The following is a 20,931-nucleotide window of genomic DNA, read 5'->3' as shown; positions in this document are numbered from 1 at the left end:
TCCTCCCCAGTGCCGGAAAAGCCGCCGCCACCCAAATCAGCGAAGGCCAATCCCCCACAGGCCAGTCAGACTTCAACCCAGCCGACAACTGGGGGACAGGGTGGGGTTCCTGTCAGCTTCCCCAGACTTTTCCACAACCCTTTGTGTAGTTTTATTCATGTACCTGTCCCCATCACTGTACTCATCCTTGTCGCATTTAATGTGCCCATTGCTTTGTCCCCCTTGTGTCTGTACCTGTTCCTGTCAGTGAGTCAGTCCCTGTGTCTGTCATCGTCTTCCTCCCCTTGGTCTTGCTCGCGCTGGCCCATGTCGGGTTGCTCGGTCCTTCAGCCTTGCTGCTTGGCACCTGGCACCGGTCTTGGGGCCAGGGAGTCACGCCATGGGGGGGGGGTGTCTCTGTAACGGTATGGCCCCTCCTCCTAGATGTATGTGTGGGTGGGTGTGCGTGTGTGTCTGTGTTCGTTTGTATGGCCACGCCTTCCCTGTGTATCACACCTGTTCCTCGTTTTGTTTTATTAACATGGGTGTATATAAGTCTTGTTTAGTTGTGGATGTTTGTTGGTGTTTAACATTCCATTAGCCTGTGTGCTACACTTGTGTGGTGTGTGTTAATAAACATCACTGTATTTTACACGGCTCACCTTTGCATCCTGCCTTGCCTGCCAGTGTTACAATTATGTTGAAATAGGATTGATGGAATCTGATGTCAGAGCAGTGTTGAAAAGTGGGGTTGGGACAACTTGCATTCAGTGTCGGTGCAATGTTTACCTTACATTTTGGCTGGACTAATAGAGAATTGGTTCAACAGTTTTACCCACATTTTCTTTACCCAGACGTACATGCTGCACATGCTGTGCACATCTGTTTTTACTTTAACCAGCGATTAACAAAGGAGGAAACAGGCACATACATGCAAGTATACACGCACATGCTGACAGTGAAAAGAAGATATTGTGATGGTGGCCCGAGTGCCACAGGGCGTGGAACAGGATGCACAGACTCCCTTGATGTGGTGAAACATTTAATAACATAAAACATGAACGACAGTGGCGGCACTCACACATAGGGACTATAGTGAACATAAACATAAAAACAGTTTGAACACTAACAGAGACAGGGGTATTTAACATTTACATTAACAGAGACATTAGCAACAACATCGACACTAGTATTAACATGAACATTAATAATGACCAACAATGAGGCATGCACTGACAAGGGGTTTAAATAGATGGACAAACACTCAACGTTAAACCCCATGCAGGTGCGTGCCATCACGGGGGTGTGGCTACATACAAGGGTGAACCCCCCTGCACGTGGCAGGCCATACCACGTGACTTGGGGGGGAAGAGCGTCCTGTGACAGATGTGTCATTTTCTCTCTTTACCTAGACAAACTGTGTTTCTGAGACTTTCTTACCGCACGCTAGGTTAGGGTGGTTTAGGGTCGCTTGTGAAGTATGGAGTCAGAAGGCCCTTGTCAGTGATGGGCAATGGATCAAATGGATCAAATCCATTTTTGAAAATTGGCAATAAAGTTAGATGTGCTGTACAGCTCTATACATTGCTATAGACTGTACCAGACATTTGCTTCTTAAAAGTATACATTTCAGTTGGTAAAGTTTGGAATTTCTTTTATTTCAAAGCTTCTGTTTGGTCTTCTGAGTTTTACCAGTTCCTGATTTATAATATTGTATTTGCTTGCTTACAACTTAATAGTTTAAATAAAAAGCAACTTTTGTTACCTTGCAACAAGAAACAATAAGTTCCAATCTAATGATAAAATTATATTTCTCATGACCTTTCCATATAAAACACCTAAACCTGGAGCATGTACGAATGGTAATGGTGAACCACGTCTTCAAAGGTACTTTCTGTGTGAAAGAAAAAGGCATGTTCTTTAAATTGCAGTACAATTAATGGCGCTTGGAATTATCCAAAAAAATAAATAAATAAATAAAATTTAAAAACTTATTAAAATTAGTTAATACACAAAGCAGAAGTAATAAAAAAAATAATATGAGAACAAAATAGTTACACTGCCTGGTCAAAAAAAAAAAAGGTCACCACCTGGATTTAACTAAGCAAATAATTAAGAAACTCCTATTGGATAATTCCTGCATGGTTGGTTTATGTTTCAGCTGTCAACAAGTTATTTAACCCTAACTGCTGCAGTGAGTAGCTTCTCATTTGTTAAACAAACATGTGGAAAGACACATCCTGTGGTCGTGGAAAAGATGTTAATCTGTTTCAGAAGGGTCAAATTATTGGCATGCATCAAGCAGAGAAAACATCTAAGGAGATTGCTGAAACTACTAAAATTGGGTTAAGAACTGTCCAACGCATTATTAAAAAGTGGAAGGACAGTGGGCAAACATCATTTTCGAGGAAGGAATGTGATTGGAAAAAAATCTTGAATGATCATGATCGGTGATCACTTAAACATGTGGTGAAATCAAATAGTAGAAAAACAACAGTAGAACTCGGGGATATGTTTAATAGTGAAAGTAAGAGCATTTCCATACACACAATGTGAAGGGAACTCAGGGGTTTGGGACTAAACAGCTGTGTAGCCTTAAGAAAACCACTTGTCAGTGAGGCTAACTGGCAAAAATGGCTTCAATTTGCTAAGGAGCATAAAGATTAGACTCTGTAGCAATGGAAGAAGGTCATGTGGTCTGATGAGTCCAGACTTACCCTGTTCCAGAGTGATGGGTGCATCAGGCTAAGAAGAGAGGCAGCTGAGATGTACCCATCATAAATAGTGCCTACCGTACAAGCCTATGGGGACAGTGCTATGATCTGGGGTTGCTGCAGTTGGTCAGGTCTAGGTTTCAGCAACGTTATGTGCCCAAAGAATTAGGTCAGCTGACTACCTCAATATACTGAACGACCAGATTATTCCATCAATGGATTTTTTCTTCCCTGATGGCACAGGCATATTCCAAGATGACAATGCCAGGAGTCATTGGGCTCAAATTGTGAAAGAGTGGTTCAGGGAGAATGAAACATCATTTTCACACATGGATTGGCCACCACAGAGTCCAGACCTGAACTCCACTGAGAATCTTTGGGATGTGCTGGAGAAGACTTTGTGCAGTGGTCCAAATATCCGAATCATCAAAAAAAGATCTTTGGGAAAAATTAATGCAACTCTGGACAGAAATAAATGTTGTGACATTGCAGAAGCTTGTGGAAACGATGCCACAGCGAATGCATGCCGTAATCAAAGCTAAAGGCGGTCCAATGAAATATTAGCGCGTGTGACTTTTTTTTTTGGCCACGCAGTGTACTAAAATATTAGTAAAAGTTTTGAAGAAAATTGTGGAACATATTTGAAGGTTGGACTAACAATATGTAGATTAGATGAGGAAAGATGAGTTACAGTATTTCTCTTAAGGGAATCTTATGGCAATCTCTCTCAAACTGTTCCAGGACACTCACAAATATGCTGAATATCTATTTCAGTAATAATCTTCAAGATATAGTGACATCTTACATCAGATTTACAGCAATGTATCATCAGAAAATCAAGTTTATACAATTTACCACTTTTCCAAAATGTAGTTACACAAGATATGTTTGGTGACTGACATTGCCTTTATTAGATTGACACTGAAAGTACAGGGAGACAATTCACTTTGTATATTAATACAATTTTTGTCTTTTCTACACCATGAACAGATGTATGAAAAACCTTTGACATGGCCAAAATATGGAATCCATTGAATGTCTGGCAAAATCATATTTTTCATGCATTTTAAACATTTTTGTGTTCACTGGGGTGTCACTCATTTTGTACATTTACATGTAAGCCTACATTTAGACAGGTGTTGCTCTGCAGTAATAGATAAGGTAAATATACTGATATTACTGAGATTGCTGGAAAATGTTCCATTTGTGAAATTTGGTTACAATGCACATATATTGCAAAAAGTGACATCACTTTATATAGTATGTTTATCATTCCTTAAAACTTAAAATGACTTAAAAGAACCTCTACAACATGGAATAATTAGAATACCTTTTTAAATAATGTCCCTTGCCATATTTTATAACTCTTACTCTTCAAACTACCATTTAATTATTGTTATTTTCCTTTATAATAATGTCTCAGTTTTACAAGTAACCAAAGTCAATTTCAAAACAAAGTTAGTTGATTTAGGTATCTATCAATAGCCAAAATAATGTTGTTTATCGAAACTTTAGCAGTGATCCTTAGTCCTCCTGAAACTGTGCCAATTTATTTGTATGCAATTTGTAATGTACAGTTTTTTTGGACAATTTTGTACAAACAGTGGACTACTGCTGTTGTTGGCATGTATGCAAAGTGCAAGCCTGCTCCAGCTCTGTGAAAGCCAAAGAAAAGAAAATTGATTTGTGACTTTACTAAGAACACTTACAAAACAAATATACAGCATTAAGTACAATGTGTCAAGCAATATAGTTAGTATACAGATTGCCATAACAAACATAGTTAAAAGTAAAGGTTTGTGAACCCTTTGAAATTTATTGAATTTGAAATTTAATTTATTCATCCAGGAAAGGAGGTCTTAGGTGACCCTGTAATATGAGCATTTCATGGTTGCGTTCAAGAGTCCTGATTACCTAGCTAGCATGTTACAGTATCTCTTTGGTGTCAAGCAATGATAGAAAGAATGCATGTGGTTGTTTCTTCAGCCAACTGCTTGTGGCCAGCAGGGTGCTCCCTGATCTCTGGGGCCCCACGCATTTGCATGGTTTGCATAGTGGTAAAAACCGCAACTGCTCACAATATATTAAATGTTAAAATAATCAAGACCACGGATCAAAAAAATACTTCTATGAAAGGTATCTATGAAAAACAATCATTTTAGCACAGTGTGTTTGTTCGAACATGGTGCAATATGGTCTGGCCTATAATTTCCAATAGATTGGACAGCATCTTTTCCAATTTAACATTCAAATACCATGGAAGTCTAAACAATGTCACTGTCTTTATTTCCAAGTATTTCTGAGCATCAGCATATCAAACAGTTTTATCATCTCCCCTCCTACATCTTAAAAAAGTAAAAGTAGTAACCTATTGTAGCTTTAAATCAGTTACTCAACAGTCCTTTATTTATACACGCTTTTTCTCTCTCTCAGACATCACTAAATGACTCTGTCTCGATAATATCCAATTCAGTTGTAACCATACCATCTCTATAGCTCTTGATGATCATACACCTTTGAAGATAAGATCTGTGCCCTCCTCTCAGTGCAATACATGGTTTGATGACACAGTACATTACATTGTCATTATATGCCAAGTACATCATATTATATTGTCCTTAGTTTATGACAGGGCAATAAATGCTATCGTTCCCAAACCATGGAACTCAGTCTCCATAATCTTTCCTCTTCCTCAGATTTGAAATCCCAGCTCAGAACATATCTCATCACCCAGAGCTCTTCCAGTTCCATAGGCATAATTTTTGGGGGAATCCTCCTGCTCACAATACTCATATATTGTGTTAGGTTGGTGCCCCTAGCAACCACCTTACCTGCTAAAACAGGGTTTGGTTTGCTAAATAATTTGCCTTAGCCTTTTGGTCAAGTAGGCATAGACTTAAACACTATACATCTATATTACTGAATTTCTATAGCACCATATTGGTCTTAAACATTGTCTACTGTCAAAATGATAATCTAATGAAGAACTAAATGTTATGAGCATTGCTTGGTAAATTATGCCTTTTGGTACAGCTATAGAGTAAGTGTACTTAGTAAGGCCATCAAAGTGTTTTGATTATCCCTCAGTGTATGTTTAACTGTTTGTTGCAAATGTTGCATAAAATATTACAACTGAGCGTGTATAAATTCAGATCATGTAAATAATCAGTATTATTATTTGTTAAGGATAGTACATATTTTTTTCTCCTAACTTTCTCATCAGTATTATCATGTTTACAGTAACTGTGATCCACAAAAATCCTTTATCAGAATCCTGAATTCTATCCCATTAAAATGCTGTAGCATGATCTATAGCAGGTTGTCCAAGCATCACAGTATAACATCTAATATAAACTAACATAGTTGTACATACATACCAAAATAATATTATTTATATATATATATATATATATATATATATATATATATATATATATATATATATATATATATAGTGTGTGTGTGTGTATATATATATGTATATATATATATATATATATATATATATATATATATATATATATATATATATATATATATATAAATGTAAACCACACAAAACAGTGATGTGTGTGTGAAGTATATCATGCATATACAGTGCAGCTGATGCTGTATGTGTAAAGTATAAAATACACATGCAGTGCAGCTGATACTGTGTGTGTAAAGTAAAATTGTTTTGCACAGTAATTGCACTAGAATGTTGTTCATAAAGGCAAAGTCAAATTAGTTTGTCTAATTGCATGTTATTTGTGTATCACCTACTATGGCAGATTCCCTAATGCAAGAGGATCTCTGGTTATGGTGAGAAACAGGATTAACCCATCAGGACCATGCATTTTCATTCTGTTTCTGTTCCAAAGCTACAGCCACTTAGCTGCAATAGCGATGAATGGTTACATAAAATAAATCTGCAAGTTCAATTAATTCATAAGTTCATATTTGGGTGCAGTTAATGGAGAAATTAAATAAATTCTAAAGGGTTCACAAATGTCTTTGCCATAGATTTTATAGTTACTCAATTTAAACAACTACAAGTTATTGTACAAATAACTGTTAATGTATTGTGCCACAAATAACATTTTGTACATGATAAAAAAATATGCAGGCAATATACCTAAAGAAATAGCATTAAGAATAGATTATTAGTTTATTCTAAAATATACACAATATTTTTGAAAAATATCACACTATATATTTACTAATATATTTCCAATATACATGCAATAGATAAGTGTCACATTGCGCCAGCACCCAGCCTGAGGGACGCTGATACACACACACACACACACACACACACACACACACACACACACACCCCACTCTTAATAACCTGAGTACTGGTTCCATGCACCTGTGCCTTGTTTTGCCTCTTTTATTCTTCCTCGATTTAAGACCACAGGAGACCAGTTTAATAGTTCAGTGCTATGCATTAGCCCTTGGCTACTGTGTTTCAGCACTGCAAAACTCTGAGTGTGTTCTACAAACTTGGAACTTTAATACCCTGCCTGCATCTAAACACCTCAAGCCTTTTCTGCCTGCGTTTCCTTATTGTTTTCTTTTAACGTTGTGCCAACTCGCCACTTTATTTTTCTGTTCTTTTTATTATGGATAATAAAGAACCTCCCTTTCTGCAATCACTGCCACCTTCACAATAAGTGACAAATATGATCCCATAAGTGTAAAGCTATAAATAAATCTAAAAATGTATTCTTTAAGGCAGAGGGACAAAAAATCTAAAACTGTCTTTTGGTTTCCATTAAATGTGTCTTTAGTAAATAAGCTGTTCTCTCCCTTTATAGGAAAATATGTTGAAATTGTCTGTCGTAATCAACAACAACAAAACACAGATCTAGAAGATAGAGTTTAGAATGGAAAATGATGGAATATTTCTTTGTACTGAGAAACTTAGTTCATTTTTCTCTTTCTAAATTCCTCTAAATAAATGTACAGTTGCCCATTCACAACACCACTACTAAATACACGAATGGCCTCTGATATGACTGATGTGAGGCATGCAGCCTAAAGAGAAGGCTGGTTGGTTAGTTTTCTTAAGTAACTCATCCCAACAGTAGCAGCCTAATCAAACCAACAAGCAAATATACACTGAAATACATCTTGCTGTACCTGAGAGTGTACTACCGATTCCCACTACCATTTCTTTGAGATGTAAGGATGTCAAAGAAATCAAATATTGTGGGAATGATCACTGAGAATGATGATGATTATCTTAATCTCACAAGCTCATTGTTCCAGTTACCTGACGATTACTTGTTGCTACATTAGACCAGAATACAAGCTTAAAAGCAGCAAAACAACCTCATTGTTTTGGGTCATGAGAGTAGAGATAGCCACCAAACACACATTGCTACTGGAGAAAAGCCTTGCTTTGCTAATGTGCTGTTGATACATCCCTACACTATTCTTTAATTTTGAGTGCCCACTCTACCATTAGCTGGCTATCTATGCAGGACATCTAAGTTATCAAGTTTTTTTATACATTTGGCAGACACTCTTATCTAGAGCAACTTACAATTTTCAATCATCTGACAGAGACAGGCAAGTTTAGTGTTAGGTGTGTTTCCCAAGTACTATATATTACATACAGTGCTATAATTACATACAGTGCTAGCTTTCTAACTTACTGGTCTTATTCTAACTACTGTTAACCATTGCTGCTGCAATTAATTTTTATTTTTTGGCCACAGTCCAAAGTCATGCATGCTGCACTTTTATCCTGCCTTTTTATATGCTATCAGCACACACCAATTAATTTTCAGGCACACAGTCCTGCCGGATATGAAGAATTTTCCTGCTACAGCTGGATCATGTGATATTTTCACTGTTAATAACAGATTGGGACTGTCAGTTTGTCAGACTCACTTTGACAGAGCATCTTGTTTACATGTTTCTATCAAATTGTAAAGGCTGTTTAGACCAAGAATTGAGTTATTTTAAAAAATTCAAATCTGTTTTAATGGTGAAGACCTAGTCAATCTACGCTTATTACACAAAACAGCATACATTAACAATGGCAGATAATGGCCAGTGATATGACCACCTGACTAACAGTTAGATGTTTCCAATAAATGTCCAATAAATCCTGGACTCAGCCAAAAATATTAAACCAGTTAAATATGCTGTATAAATGCTTACATGTATATAGTATTACATGTTCCATGTTGAAATCGAACTTTTCTGATGAGATAATGCTATTTGTAGTGTTCCTGAATAAATTAATTAAAAACATTTTAAGAACATCAGTGGCAACACAATATCTTATTGCTGTATGATCCCCAGTTGTGATGTTTGGTGAACAGACATGGAGTCGAATGCAATAAAACAAAATAGTTTAATCTGGTAAAGGCAATCCAAGTTGTAGACAAAGACAGATAGAAGTACATAACTAAAGACAATCCAACTAGGCAAACAAATCCAATGGGGAACAGGCAAAAAGGGTCATCTAAAAATACAGGCAGAGATCAGTGTAACCAGAGAAAACTTAGTTATGTACAAAATAATAGCAATGTGTTTAAAACAATTGAGAAAAAGCTCAATCCTCATAATAGCATTTATTTCCATATACACAAAGGCACTGGGAGCACTGCACATTCAATTCCAAATGAAAACATGAATGAAATATAAATGTTTAAACTGAAAATGAAGAAAAAAGAATAATGGCCTGTTCAAAAAAATAGCAGTGTCTTCATTTTCATTTACAAACTTGAATATTTACAGTATAAACTGAAAGTTCTTTACAGATTTAGCTTTTCTTTTGATCAATGGACTAATATTTAGTTGTATAACCTTTATACCTGATAACTGCTTTACATCCGTGTGGCATAGAGTCAACTAACATCTGATACCTGCAAACAGATATTCCAGCCCAAGCTGACTGGACTATATTCCACAGTTCTTCTGCATTCTTGGGTTTTGCATGAAAAACAGCATTTTTGATGTCACCCCACAAATTCTCAGTCAGACTGAGGTCTGGGGATTGGGCTGGCCACTTCATAACATCAATCTTCTTGGTCTGGAACCAGGATGTTGCCTTCTTGTTGGTGTGTTTGGGCTAATTGTCCTGCTGAAACACCCATTTCAAGGGCATTTCTTCTTCAGATATAAGGCAACATGACCTCTTCTGGTATTTTGATATATTCAAACTGGTCCATGATGCCTGGTATGTGATAAATGGGTCCGACTCCAAAATATTAGAAACATCCCCAAACCATTATGCTTGCACCACCAAGTTTTACAGTCTTCACAGTGTACTGTGGCTTGAATTCAGTGTTTATGGGTTGTCTCACAAACGGTCTGTGGCCTTTAGACCCAGTAAAAACAATGTTGCTCTCATCTGTCCATAGAATGTTACGCCACTTCTCTTTAGGCCAGTGAATGTGTTCTTTGGCAAACTGTAACCTTTTCAAAATGACTTTTCTTCAGCAATGGTACTTTACGAGGGTTTCTTGCAAATAGTTTGGCTTCACGTAGGCATCTTCTGATTGTTGAAGTACTCATAGGTAACTGAAGATCTTCTTTGATTTCCCTGGAGCTGATCATTGGATGCTTCTTTGCCATTCTTGTTATATTACGATTTATTTTCCTACCATATGTTTCAGGTTTTGTTTGTCATTTGAGATCATTTTAGCTGAGCAGCCAATTATTTTCTGCACTTCCTTATATTTTCCCCTCTCCATTCAACTTATTGATCAAAGCTCTATCTCCTTCCGTACAATGTCTGGAACGACCCATTTTACTCACTGAGTAAGGGCTAAAACCAGCAGGCACAACATTTCCTGCCCTCCTTCTTTAAATAAGGGCCATAATTGACACCTGTTTCTTCACAGAATGAATGACCTCACTAACTGAACTCCACAATGTTATTAATTTGAACACATTAAACGAGTCAATTACATCCAATTAGCAGAGTGCATGTCATGGCTTGATTCTGTTGGTTGACCATTACTCGGCTACACCTAGTCATGAATTTTTCCTCCATGTTGTATTATCGTTTCTGCCAAAATCAGTAATTAAATACATTAGTGATGTTAGACTGCTATTATTTTGCACATAACTGTACAACAGTGTCCAATGGCTCAGAAATGTCAGACAGGCAAATGAGAGTTCGTGAAAAAATAATGATCATAGAGGGATATATATATATATATATATATATATATATATATATATATATATATATATATATATATATATATATATATATATATATGTATGTATGTATGTGTGTGTATATATATATATATATATATATATATATATATATATATATATATACAAAGAAACATAAGGATAACAAGACACAGATGAGACTAATAATCTGGTTACTGGGAATGCACATGGGGTTTTTGGGTAATGTAGTTCTGAGTAGATAGTGCTATTGAGGCACACCTCCACTCCCACCCCCACCCCCAAAGAGTCGGCTGGCAGAGCCAAACGGCCATGAAGACAACCCCTGGGATGAGGAGTGGGTCACAGGATGAGACTAAGAGCATAGTAAATCCAACACGTCCCTCCTGGGGACCCAACATCTCTCTTCTGGTCCATAACCTTTCCAGTCTATGAGATATTGTATCTGGTTCCCACGTCTCCTGGAGCCTAGTATCTCCCGCACAGTGTAAGCTGGGGAGCCAACAATCTCCAGTGGTGAGAGAGCATTCTCCACTAAAGGAGACGTTAATAGTCATGCTAAATAGGGCTTCAATAGTGACGCATGAAACGATGAAGAAATGCGATAGGAACTGGGTAACTCTAATGAGTAACATCAATCATTTTTTTCTTTATTAGGAATGGGCCTATGTAGGTTGTATTTTACAGCTACCTCTGGATAACAATATTCTGTCTTCATTTGAATACATCGGTGCAGGTGCTCTCCTTTGGTGAGAGCTGATACGGGAAACATGAGCTTGCTTGGTGGATTTTTGTTGTATGCTCTCCCAAACCCATTCATTCCATTTCATCCATTCATCAACTGCATGTGATACTGAGGGCTCTGGATTCCAAAGCACAAATGGTGGTTGGTAACCTAGGATGCACTGAAATGGCATTAGTCCAGTAGATTAATGATTGATGGCGTTCTGTGCCATCTCTGCCAATATAATATACAGTGGTGTGAAAAAGTGTTTGCCCCCTTCCTGAAATTTTTTTTTTGTATGTTTGTCACACATTTGTCACAAAAGTTTCAGATCAAACAAATTTAAATATAAGACAAAGATAACAAGTAAACACAAAATGCAGTTTTAAATGAAGGTTTTTATTATTAAGGGAAAAAATCCAAACCTACATGGCCCTGTGTGAAAAAGTGTTTGCGCCCCCTCCCCCCTGTTAAAACATTAATTAACTGTGGTTTATCACATCTTTGGAAAGCTGAGTTCAATTTCTCTAGCCACACCCAGGCCTGATTATTGCCACACCTGTTCTCAATCAAGAAATCACTTAAATAGGACCTGCCTGACAAAGTGAAGTAGACCAAAAGATCCTAGACATTGTGCGGCAATCCAAAGAAAGTCAGGAACAAATAAGATACAAAGTAATTGAGATCTATCAGTCTGGAAAAGGTTATAAAGCAATTTCTAAAGCTTTGGGACAGCGAACCACAGTGAGAGCCATTATCCACAAATGGCAAAAACATGCAACAGTGATGAATCTTCCCAGGCAAGTTAAGTTAAGGTCAGTATTCATGACTCTACCATAAGAAAGAGACTGGACAAAAATCGCCTGCATGGCAGAGTTCCAAGATGAAAACCACTGCTGAGCAAAAAGAACAAAGGCTCATCTCAGTTTTGCCAGAGAACATCTTGATGATCCCCAAGACTTTTGGGAAAATACTTTGTGGACTGACAAGACAAAAGTTGATCTTTTTGGAAGGTGCATGTCCCATTACATCTGGTGTAAACATAACAGTATTTCAGAAAAGGAACATCATACCAACAGTAACATGTGGTGGTAGTGTGATGGTCCGGGGCTGTTTTGCTGTTCAAGACTTGCTGTAGTAAATGGAAGCATGAATTCTGCTGTCTACCAAAAAATCCTGAAGGAGAATGTCCAGCCATCTGTTCGTGACCTCAAGCTGAAGCGCATTTCGGTTCTGCAGCAAGACAATGATCCAAAACACACCAGCAAGTCCACCTCTGAATGGCTTAAGAAAAACAAAATGAAGACTTTGGCGTGGCCTAGTCATAGTCCTGATCTGAATCAGATTGAGATGCTGTGGTATGAACTTAAAAAGGCAGTTCATGCTTGAATACCCTCCAATGTGCCCGAATTACAACAGTTCTACAAAGATGAGTGGGCCAAAAATTCCTCCACAGTGCTGTAAAAGGCTCATTGCCAGTTATTACAAATGCTTGATTGCAGTTGTTGCTGCTAAGGGTGGCCCAACCAGTTATTAGGTTTAGGGGGCAATCACTTTTTCCACACAGGGCCATGTAGGTTTGGATTTTTTTCCTCTTAATAATAAAACCTTCATTTAAAAACTGCATTTTTGTGTTATCTTTGTCTAATATTTATATTTGTTTGATGATCTGAAACATTTAAGTGTGACAAACATGCAAAAAAAAAATATCAGGAAGGGGGCAAGCACTTTTTCACACCACGGTAGTTGGACCACTCAGATTGCTGTTCTCTGCAGTAAAGTTATAAGAATTTTCCTAGTTCCTGGTTTACTTGTTCCACCTGATCATTGCTTTGTGGGTGGGGTGGTATCCTGAAGTCAAGCTGATGTTTACTCCCAGGTTTTCCATGAAATACGTGGTATGTGAATTGAAGTCCTCTGTCTGATATGATATCCTCCTGAACACATGTTGGAATATGCTCTGCTGTCGCAAAGGCGGAAGGGAGAGAGAGCACAAATCTCACTTCCTTAGAGAACCGGTCCAAAATCGTAAGTACAGTATTCTTGCATTCTGAAAGTGGCAAATCAGTAACAAAATTGATAGCTATATGAGACCACTGCCTTTCTGGTACTAGAAGGGGCATTAGCTTACCAGCAGGTACCAACAAGTAGTGTGCAAGGAGCCTTGGATTGTGTACATGAAGCTATGAAGTCATGTATGTCCTTATTCATCATCTCCCACCAGTACCTGCGTAACAACTGTTGCATCTAGACCTCCCCAGGGTGACCTGAAGTAAACAAAGAATGTACCTAGGTAATCAATCGGCCATGGAAAGCCAGAAACACACAGTTTTTCTTCTAGACAGGATGGAGGAATGGTAGCTCCCTGCAGTTCATCTCTCAGTTCCTCATCAAAGTCTCACTGTATGGCTCCTATAATTCACTCCTCAGATAAAATGGGCAAAGGATCAGTTGTTTTCTCTTCATTACTTACATCCTATATCTGGGACAGGGCATCTGCCATGACATTCTTTGGTCCTGGTTGAAATGATCTGGAAGTTAAATCTCATGAAGAATAATGATCATCTGGCTTGATGAGAAGTAACTTATTAGCACTTAATATATTCTAAGCAGAAAATACCATGAATGGATGTTTAGCCCCCTCCAACCAATGCCTCCACTCCTCCAAAGCCATCTTAACTACCAGGAGTTCCCTATTCCCCACATCGTAATTTCTCTCTTCTGGTAACAATTTGTGTGAGAAGTAAGCAGTTGGATGGAGCTTTAGTATCTTACTTCTTTGAGAGTGGATGGCTCCTAATCACACCTCTGAAGCATCCACCTCTACAAGAAATGGTTCCTATGTATCTGGATGTTGCAATACTGGATCTTCAGTAAACACTTTCTTTAAAGACCGAAAGGCCTGTTCTGATCTGAGAGTCCAGTGTAGTTTCTTGGGTCCTCTTTTTAACATGGAAGTGGTAGAAATTTGCGAACCCCAAAAATCTCTAAATCCTTTGGTGTTTGGGGAACTGGCCAATTCACCACAGCATCCACCTTTTTATTCTCCATAGTGACTCCATTGTCACTGATGGGCATCTTCTGGAGGTGAAAGGCACATTTTTCTCCCTTTACATATATGTTATTGTCTAGCAGTCTTTGGAAGACCCTTCTAACATGAACCACATGTTCTGGTAGAAATGAGGACTAAATCAACATGTCTATGTAAGTGACCACAAACCCACTGAGCATGTCCCTTAGTATGTCATTGATAAATGACTGGAACACAGACAGGGCATTGGCAAGATCATGCGGCATAACCTAATACTCATAGTGGCCAGAATTTGTAATGAATGTAATCTTCTACTCATCTCCTTCCTTGATTCTAAGCAAGTTGTAAGCACTCCTCAAATCCAACTTGAGCATTTGCTCAAATGCTGAGGAAAATGGTGGCAATGGGTTTGGATACTTGTATTATAGAGGCCTAAATAAGGTTACAATCAAGGGTGTAAGCTTCCATCCTTCTTTGCAACAAAAAAGCATGGGATTTAGAGGGGCAAATATATCCCTGCTCCAACACTTCTTTTATGCAGTTCTACAGAGCCTGATTCTTAGTGATAGAAAGGGGGTATGGATGTACACGAGAAGGTGTACCCCCTTATATTAACTCAATAGAACCATAATATGGATGGTGTGGAGTTGGCAGCTGTCCCCTTATTAAAAGCCTCTGCCAGGTCCTGGTACTCTTTAGGTACTTCAAAGTTTTAAGCTGGTTCGGGACCTCTTCACAGAGGTGGAAACTATAACTAGGCATGGTACATTCAAACAGCTTTTTTTTCTACAACAGGCTGACCAAGTGATAATGTCCAGCTCCTACTAGGAAATCACAGGATTGTGACAGTGGAGCCATGTTTGGCTTAAAACCATTGAATGGTTTGCCTTGGAAGTGATAAAGAGATTTTTTTATCTGTACATGTTCCCAAGTGCTGGTATACACAACCACATCATCCAAATAGACTTCAAAGTTAGGCATGTCACCTAAAACCATAGTCATCAAATGCTGAAAGGTAAAAGGGGCATTTTTAAGACCGAAAGGCATTACTGTATATTGTAGGAAACAATCAGGGGTAGCAAATGCCAAAATTCCAGATGCATGAGAGGTTAACGGAATTTGCCAGTATCCCTTAAACAAATCAAGCTTGCTTACAAATCTGGCTGAACCAACCTAATCTTCCATTCTAGGCATGGGGAAGGAATCAGAAACAGTAACTGCATTTATTTTTCTGTAGTCAGTATAGAAGCGGTATGTGCAATCTGGTTTTGGCACCAGAATGCATGGGGAACACCAGGGACTGACACTAGGGATCGCAAGGTGGTTTTCTAACAAATACTTGGTTTCCTGATTTAGCAATGTATGTTTCTGGGGATTGGTATGATACGGGTATTGTCTAATGGGTGACTAAGGACCAACATCAATGTCATGCTGAAGGACAGTAGTATGAGTGGGAACATCAGAAAATAATGTGGGGTATTTCTGAATGAGATTGGTAAAGTCAGCTTTGGCTGCTAAGGGAAAGTCAGACAACTTTTCAGGGAGATGTACTAATGCTTCCAAGTTAGGCAGACAGTTCCGACCTAAATCATCCTGTTCAGCGGCATATTCAGTAGGGGTTACAACAACTGAAACAGGAGTAGAAGAAGGCAAAGCTATCGAGGATCCCGAACCAGAATGCTTAGTGCGGTTACGATAGGGTTTCAACATGTTAATATGACACAAGCGACCTTCGTTGTTGTTTCAGTATAGCTATCATGTAGTTAGTTCGAGACAAGTTAGACAGGATCACATAGGGAACAGAAAAACAAAAGTAATGTGTTCAGGCTAAAACCAAGAAACTCATTCACAGTGTCACAGATGGCAAATAAAAGTGGGACTCCCTCATCCCAATCTTTATCAGATTCCAAACAATACATCCTCAGCATATTCCTAAAGGTTTGATGGAACCATTCCAAAGCACCCTGAGATTGTGGGTAATAGGCGCTGGATACTTGATGTTGTATGTTGAACTCATGGGTAACCTAGGTGAATAGATTAGACAATCTTTGTGCCTTGGTCAGACTAGACACATTTGGGTATGCCAAATGTGGTACAGAACTTAATCAGTGCTTTGATCACAGCTTTTGACTTTAGGCAATGAAGGGGAATAGCTTCAGAATATCTCGTAACATGGGACACACTGGAGCAGATGGAACAACCTGATTAGGCTTCCCAACTAATTGACAGGTATGGCAGGTACCGCAGAACTTTGCTACATCAGATCTAACTGATGGCCAGAAGAAATGTTTTAAGATACGCTGAGTGGTCTTTCTGACTCCTAGATGACCAGAGAGTGGATGATCATGAGCTAAAGACAGTACGTGGGAGCGATACGACAAAGGAACAACTATTTGAGTCACAAAATCACAATTTAGGTTAGTAGTGAACAGAGCCCATGTTCTCATTAAAACATAGTCCTGAATGAAATACTTGCTTTGTTAGCCCAAGGATTTATTTTTCCTATGAATCAGTTTAAAACAATGAGCTAGTGTCTCATCAGACCTCTGAGCAGCAATAAGATCTGACATAGACATCAGGTCATGTGAAATGATCGGAGCAGGTGCAGTAGGGTTAGGATCACGAACAGTCTCAGAAACATCCGAATCATTAGAAGGATTACTCATGAAAATGCCTGATAGGGAAAAGTCACCTAACATATGTGCCTGAGCATTGGTCAACGCACAAGCAGGGAACTGACAAATTATCAGGCTCAAAGTCAACAGGGTTTTCCACCACTTCAGGTACAGGGAACACAATAGCACCAACGATGTCATTCCCAAGTATAAAAGAAACTCCACTCACTGGCAATTCAGAACAAACAGCCACTTTATCAACACCAGTGTAATTGTCTGAATATAACATATTGTGCAGCAGTAGGCTAAGTCTGCCTGACTCAACGCCTTGAATGAGGATGTCACTGCCACAATAAGTCTTTTCTGAAAATGGCAACACACTGTTCAAAACCAGGGATGCGGCTGCTCCAATATCTCTCAAAACTCTAATTTGTTGTTTCCTTTAATCAGATTCCGAAAGAGAGATATAATAATAAAAAATGAAAGGTCTAAAAACTAGCTCTATATCTGACAGTGGTAACAAAGGTAATGTACTCACAGCATTTAACTTTTTTGGAGCATCCGTGGCACGCGCATTCTTGCACTTAAGAGCAGGACAGTTAGCTATTATGTGTCCATGCTTGTGACAGTAAAAACACTCATGTTTCCACTGGGGACACAACTGTAGTTGAGGGAGGCGTGTTCTTGATTTCTGTGATGGAGCTGGAGCACGACTGCAGCATACAGGGAGGATTTAAAACAGTTTTGTAGTTTAATACAAATTCATCAGCTAATGTAGCTGTGATCGTCAAAGTACAAGCTTTCTGTTCATTCAAGTATACCACCACATTCTCAGGAAGACATTGCTTGAATTCCTCTACAAGAATTGGCTCTTTCAGTTCTTTATGAAGTGCACTGGAATGCAAGGTAAGAGGGACAGTACGGTGAGTGAGGGGACCAGAACCAATGGGGCTGCCATCCTGTGAGCTCACTCTTAATATGGGTGACAAGGTGATGCTTTTGATATTCAGATTCCTTATAAATTGTTCAGTGATAAAGTTACCAGCAGCTCCGGAGTCTATTAAGGTTGGAACGACAGTAATGCTGTCTTTATGGAGCACCTCCGTCTTTATTATTAATGGTTTCAGAGTAGTCACAAACAGGGAACTACTCACCATGTTAGTTTGCATTGTTTCCCCAGAACATTTAGTGTAGGTTTCTTTTCTTGCTCTATCTGCATCTTATACTCTCTGAGATTGAGGTTGTCAATCTGCATGTCTTCCCTCTCAGGCAGTGGAGATGGGCTGTATTTTGCTTGTCTCTGACATTTGGTTCTCCTCTCTCTCATAGGAGATTACCCAGATGGATAGATAATTATTATGATTATACCTTCCAGGGATTTCGACTCATCTTGGCAAGTTAATTCTGTAACAATCGCAGCATTGAGTCCTTGTATAAGCAGTAGTTAAAGCCACCTCATTCCAGCCACTGCTTGCTGCCAACATGGAAATCTAAGGCATACTCCGCCGCTGTCCAAGAACCCTGTCATAAACTGTACAACTCACCACTAGCCTTACCTTCTATGGGGTGATAAAACACAGCCCAAAATTGACAATAAGAGTATAATCCATAGTAATATCACCACCCTCAGTTCATATAGTGTTAGCCCAACCTAAAGTCTTAACACATAATAAAGAAATGATAAGGGAAATACAGACAGAGTCTGTGAATGGAGGCTGATGGGCAAAATACAAGTATTGTAGTAGAACAGCCTGCAGGATCCTCATTGTACTTATCTGGAAGTTGAAAAGGAGAATTACTAGCTGCAGATAGGGGGAGAGTGATAACATTGGGAGTTCTCACCTCACTGGTAGTTAGCGTAGCAAGATGATGCGTTCTCCATTACCAAAGAAACCAATGCAATAAATTGCTGTGTCTGTCATGTAAGCTCCTCTACCTCATCAAGCAAGGACTCTAGTTGCTGATGTTGGCCTAGCAACTGGCCCTGAGCAGCCAATGTTTCTGGAAACACTCCTGTACCTGCCGAATCCATAGATGGCCAGGTCTTCTGTATTGTTTTTTGAACAGAGATGGAATCGAATGCAGTAAAACAAAATAGTTTAACCTGGTAAGGGCAATCCAAGTTGCAAAGACAGGTAGAAGTACATAACCAAGGACAATCCAACCAGGCAAACAAATCCAATGGGGAACAGCCAAAAAGAATAATCCAAAAATACAGATAGAGAGCAATGTAACCAGAGAATCAGACAGGCAAACGAGACTTATACGGATAATGAGACACAGTAGAGACTAATAATCTGGTCACTGGAAATGAATAGGGGGTTTTTGGGTAATGTAGTCCTGAGTAGATGGTGCTCATGGCAGACGTGACACTAGTATTAAAAATAAACTGTTAATGATAGAAATTCCATTCTGGATGCAGACGTGTTCTCTATGCAATTGCGTGTTTTGTTAAATCTATATTGTCTACATAGTGTAAGCAACAGAGGATCCTTGTTCATTAACTGGTGTTGCCAGTAGTGTAATGCTTAGGGACCAGATTGTCGAGAGAGCATCAAGATGCTGGATTCATGAATGTTTGCTGCTTGAAGCAGAATGTGACTTTGTAGCAAAAAATATAGATAAGAAGTTAGAGAAATAGAAATTCCAGAATTTTGAAAATTGTCTGCACTTTTAAGATGAGTACAAACTTGTCAAACTTGCAACCATTTTAGTTAGTTGTGTTTACTGTGTCATTTGTATCACCTCTGCCTGAGAATTTATACTGAAAATACCTGTATCATCTGCCATTGCTTCATAGTAGTCTTCACCTTGCTGTTTATACAAAAAACAACCTTATTTGTGCCATGGCACACTGAATCATATCTATAATATGACAATTTCTGTCACTTTTTATGCTGAAAACAGCTTTACTTGGCATAGACTTAATAACCTCTCTGAATCTATACCTTTAAAGGAAACAAAAGTACTGTCAACTGAACAGCCAAAAAATAAAACTTGATAATCTCACTGTGGCATGATTGTTTTCTGATGGACTTGCGGTGTCTCCCATATGAGATATCATAGACAACAGCCCAGTGATGAGCAACACATGCAAATGAATTATCCAACACCTATACACATGTCCAATCACAGTTGCCAGTGGTCAAGTTCTGACAGTAATTTATTTTTTATTTTTTGTATATAGCAAAAGGGTGGTTTTATATTTTATACTGTGTATATTTTAGAATATTTTAGAATGATAATTTATTAGTATGCTGTATAAAATATTTATTTTTAATTAATTCCTAAAATATTAGTAGCTAAATGGGGTCTAAAAGTTTTTTTATATGCTGAATTTTTAATATCATTGCTGAATAGAGTTCCATAAAATGAAGATGGCACAGAGTTTTTAAACTGTGATTAAAAATCCAACTTTGTCCTTTTTTACTTTTTGTAAGAAACAAAAGCTCTACAGATACCACATATTGTACATTTATAAGTATGCTTTACCTGAAATACTGCCAGTACACTCGTGAAGAGAGTCCATGATGGCTACATAGGATTCACCTAGAAACTCCTTGAAGGACTTTGTTGGTGGAACCTCTTGAAGACATTTCGTAGAGTCCTTAAAGAGTAGATTTCGTCCATCCTCTGACTGGAACATCTTGAAAGAGAAATCATTGCTGGAACCACCAAACTTAGCCTGAAAGGCAAAGGAAGAACAATTAAATAGTTTCTGCC

The 20,931-nt window shown here is 38.3% G+C and overlaps 1 protein-coding gene across 5 annotated transcripts in view; it reads right to left on the bottom strand.

Moving 5' to 3' along the window:
- The window catches only part of LOC113590883 (serotransferrin-2-like), a 40,603-nt gene that overhangs the window by 12,382 nt on the left and 7,290 nt on the right, over positions 1-20,931 (bottom strand). The window contains exons 16-18 of one of the 5 annotated variants that reach the window (XR_014126166.1): positions 20,701-20,893; positions 13,694-13,829; positions 11,925-13,525 (exon numbers count right to left, since the gene is read on the bottom strand). Coding sequence is in view for 3 of the 5 variants with exons in the window: in XM_027031222.3 (XP_026887023.1) it covers positions 4,302-4,348; positions 20,701-20,893 (240 nt within the window). In the remaining 2 variants the exon portion in view is untranslated. Of the gene's footprint in view, positions 1-3,562; positions 4,349-11,922; positions 13,830-20,700; positions 20,894-20,931 lie in introns of those variants that run through there. The other 4 variants (XR_014126165.1, XM_027031222.3, XM_027031229.3 and 1 more) reach the window with 4 other exon arrangements.

The sequence above is a fragment of the Electrophorus electricus genome, chromosome 11 (assembly GCF_041902795.1).
Source record: "Electrophorus electricus isolate QZ-2024a chromosome 11, ASM4190279v1, whole genome shotgun sequence".
NCBI lineage: Eukaryota > Metazoa > Chordata > Actinopteri > Gymnotiformes > Gymnotidae > Electrophorus > Electrophorus electricus.
This window is presented reverse-complemented; position numbering and strand designations above follow the sequence as displayed.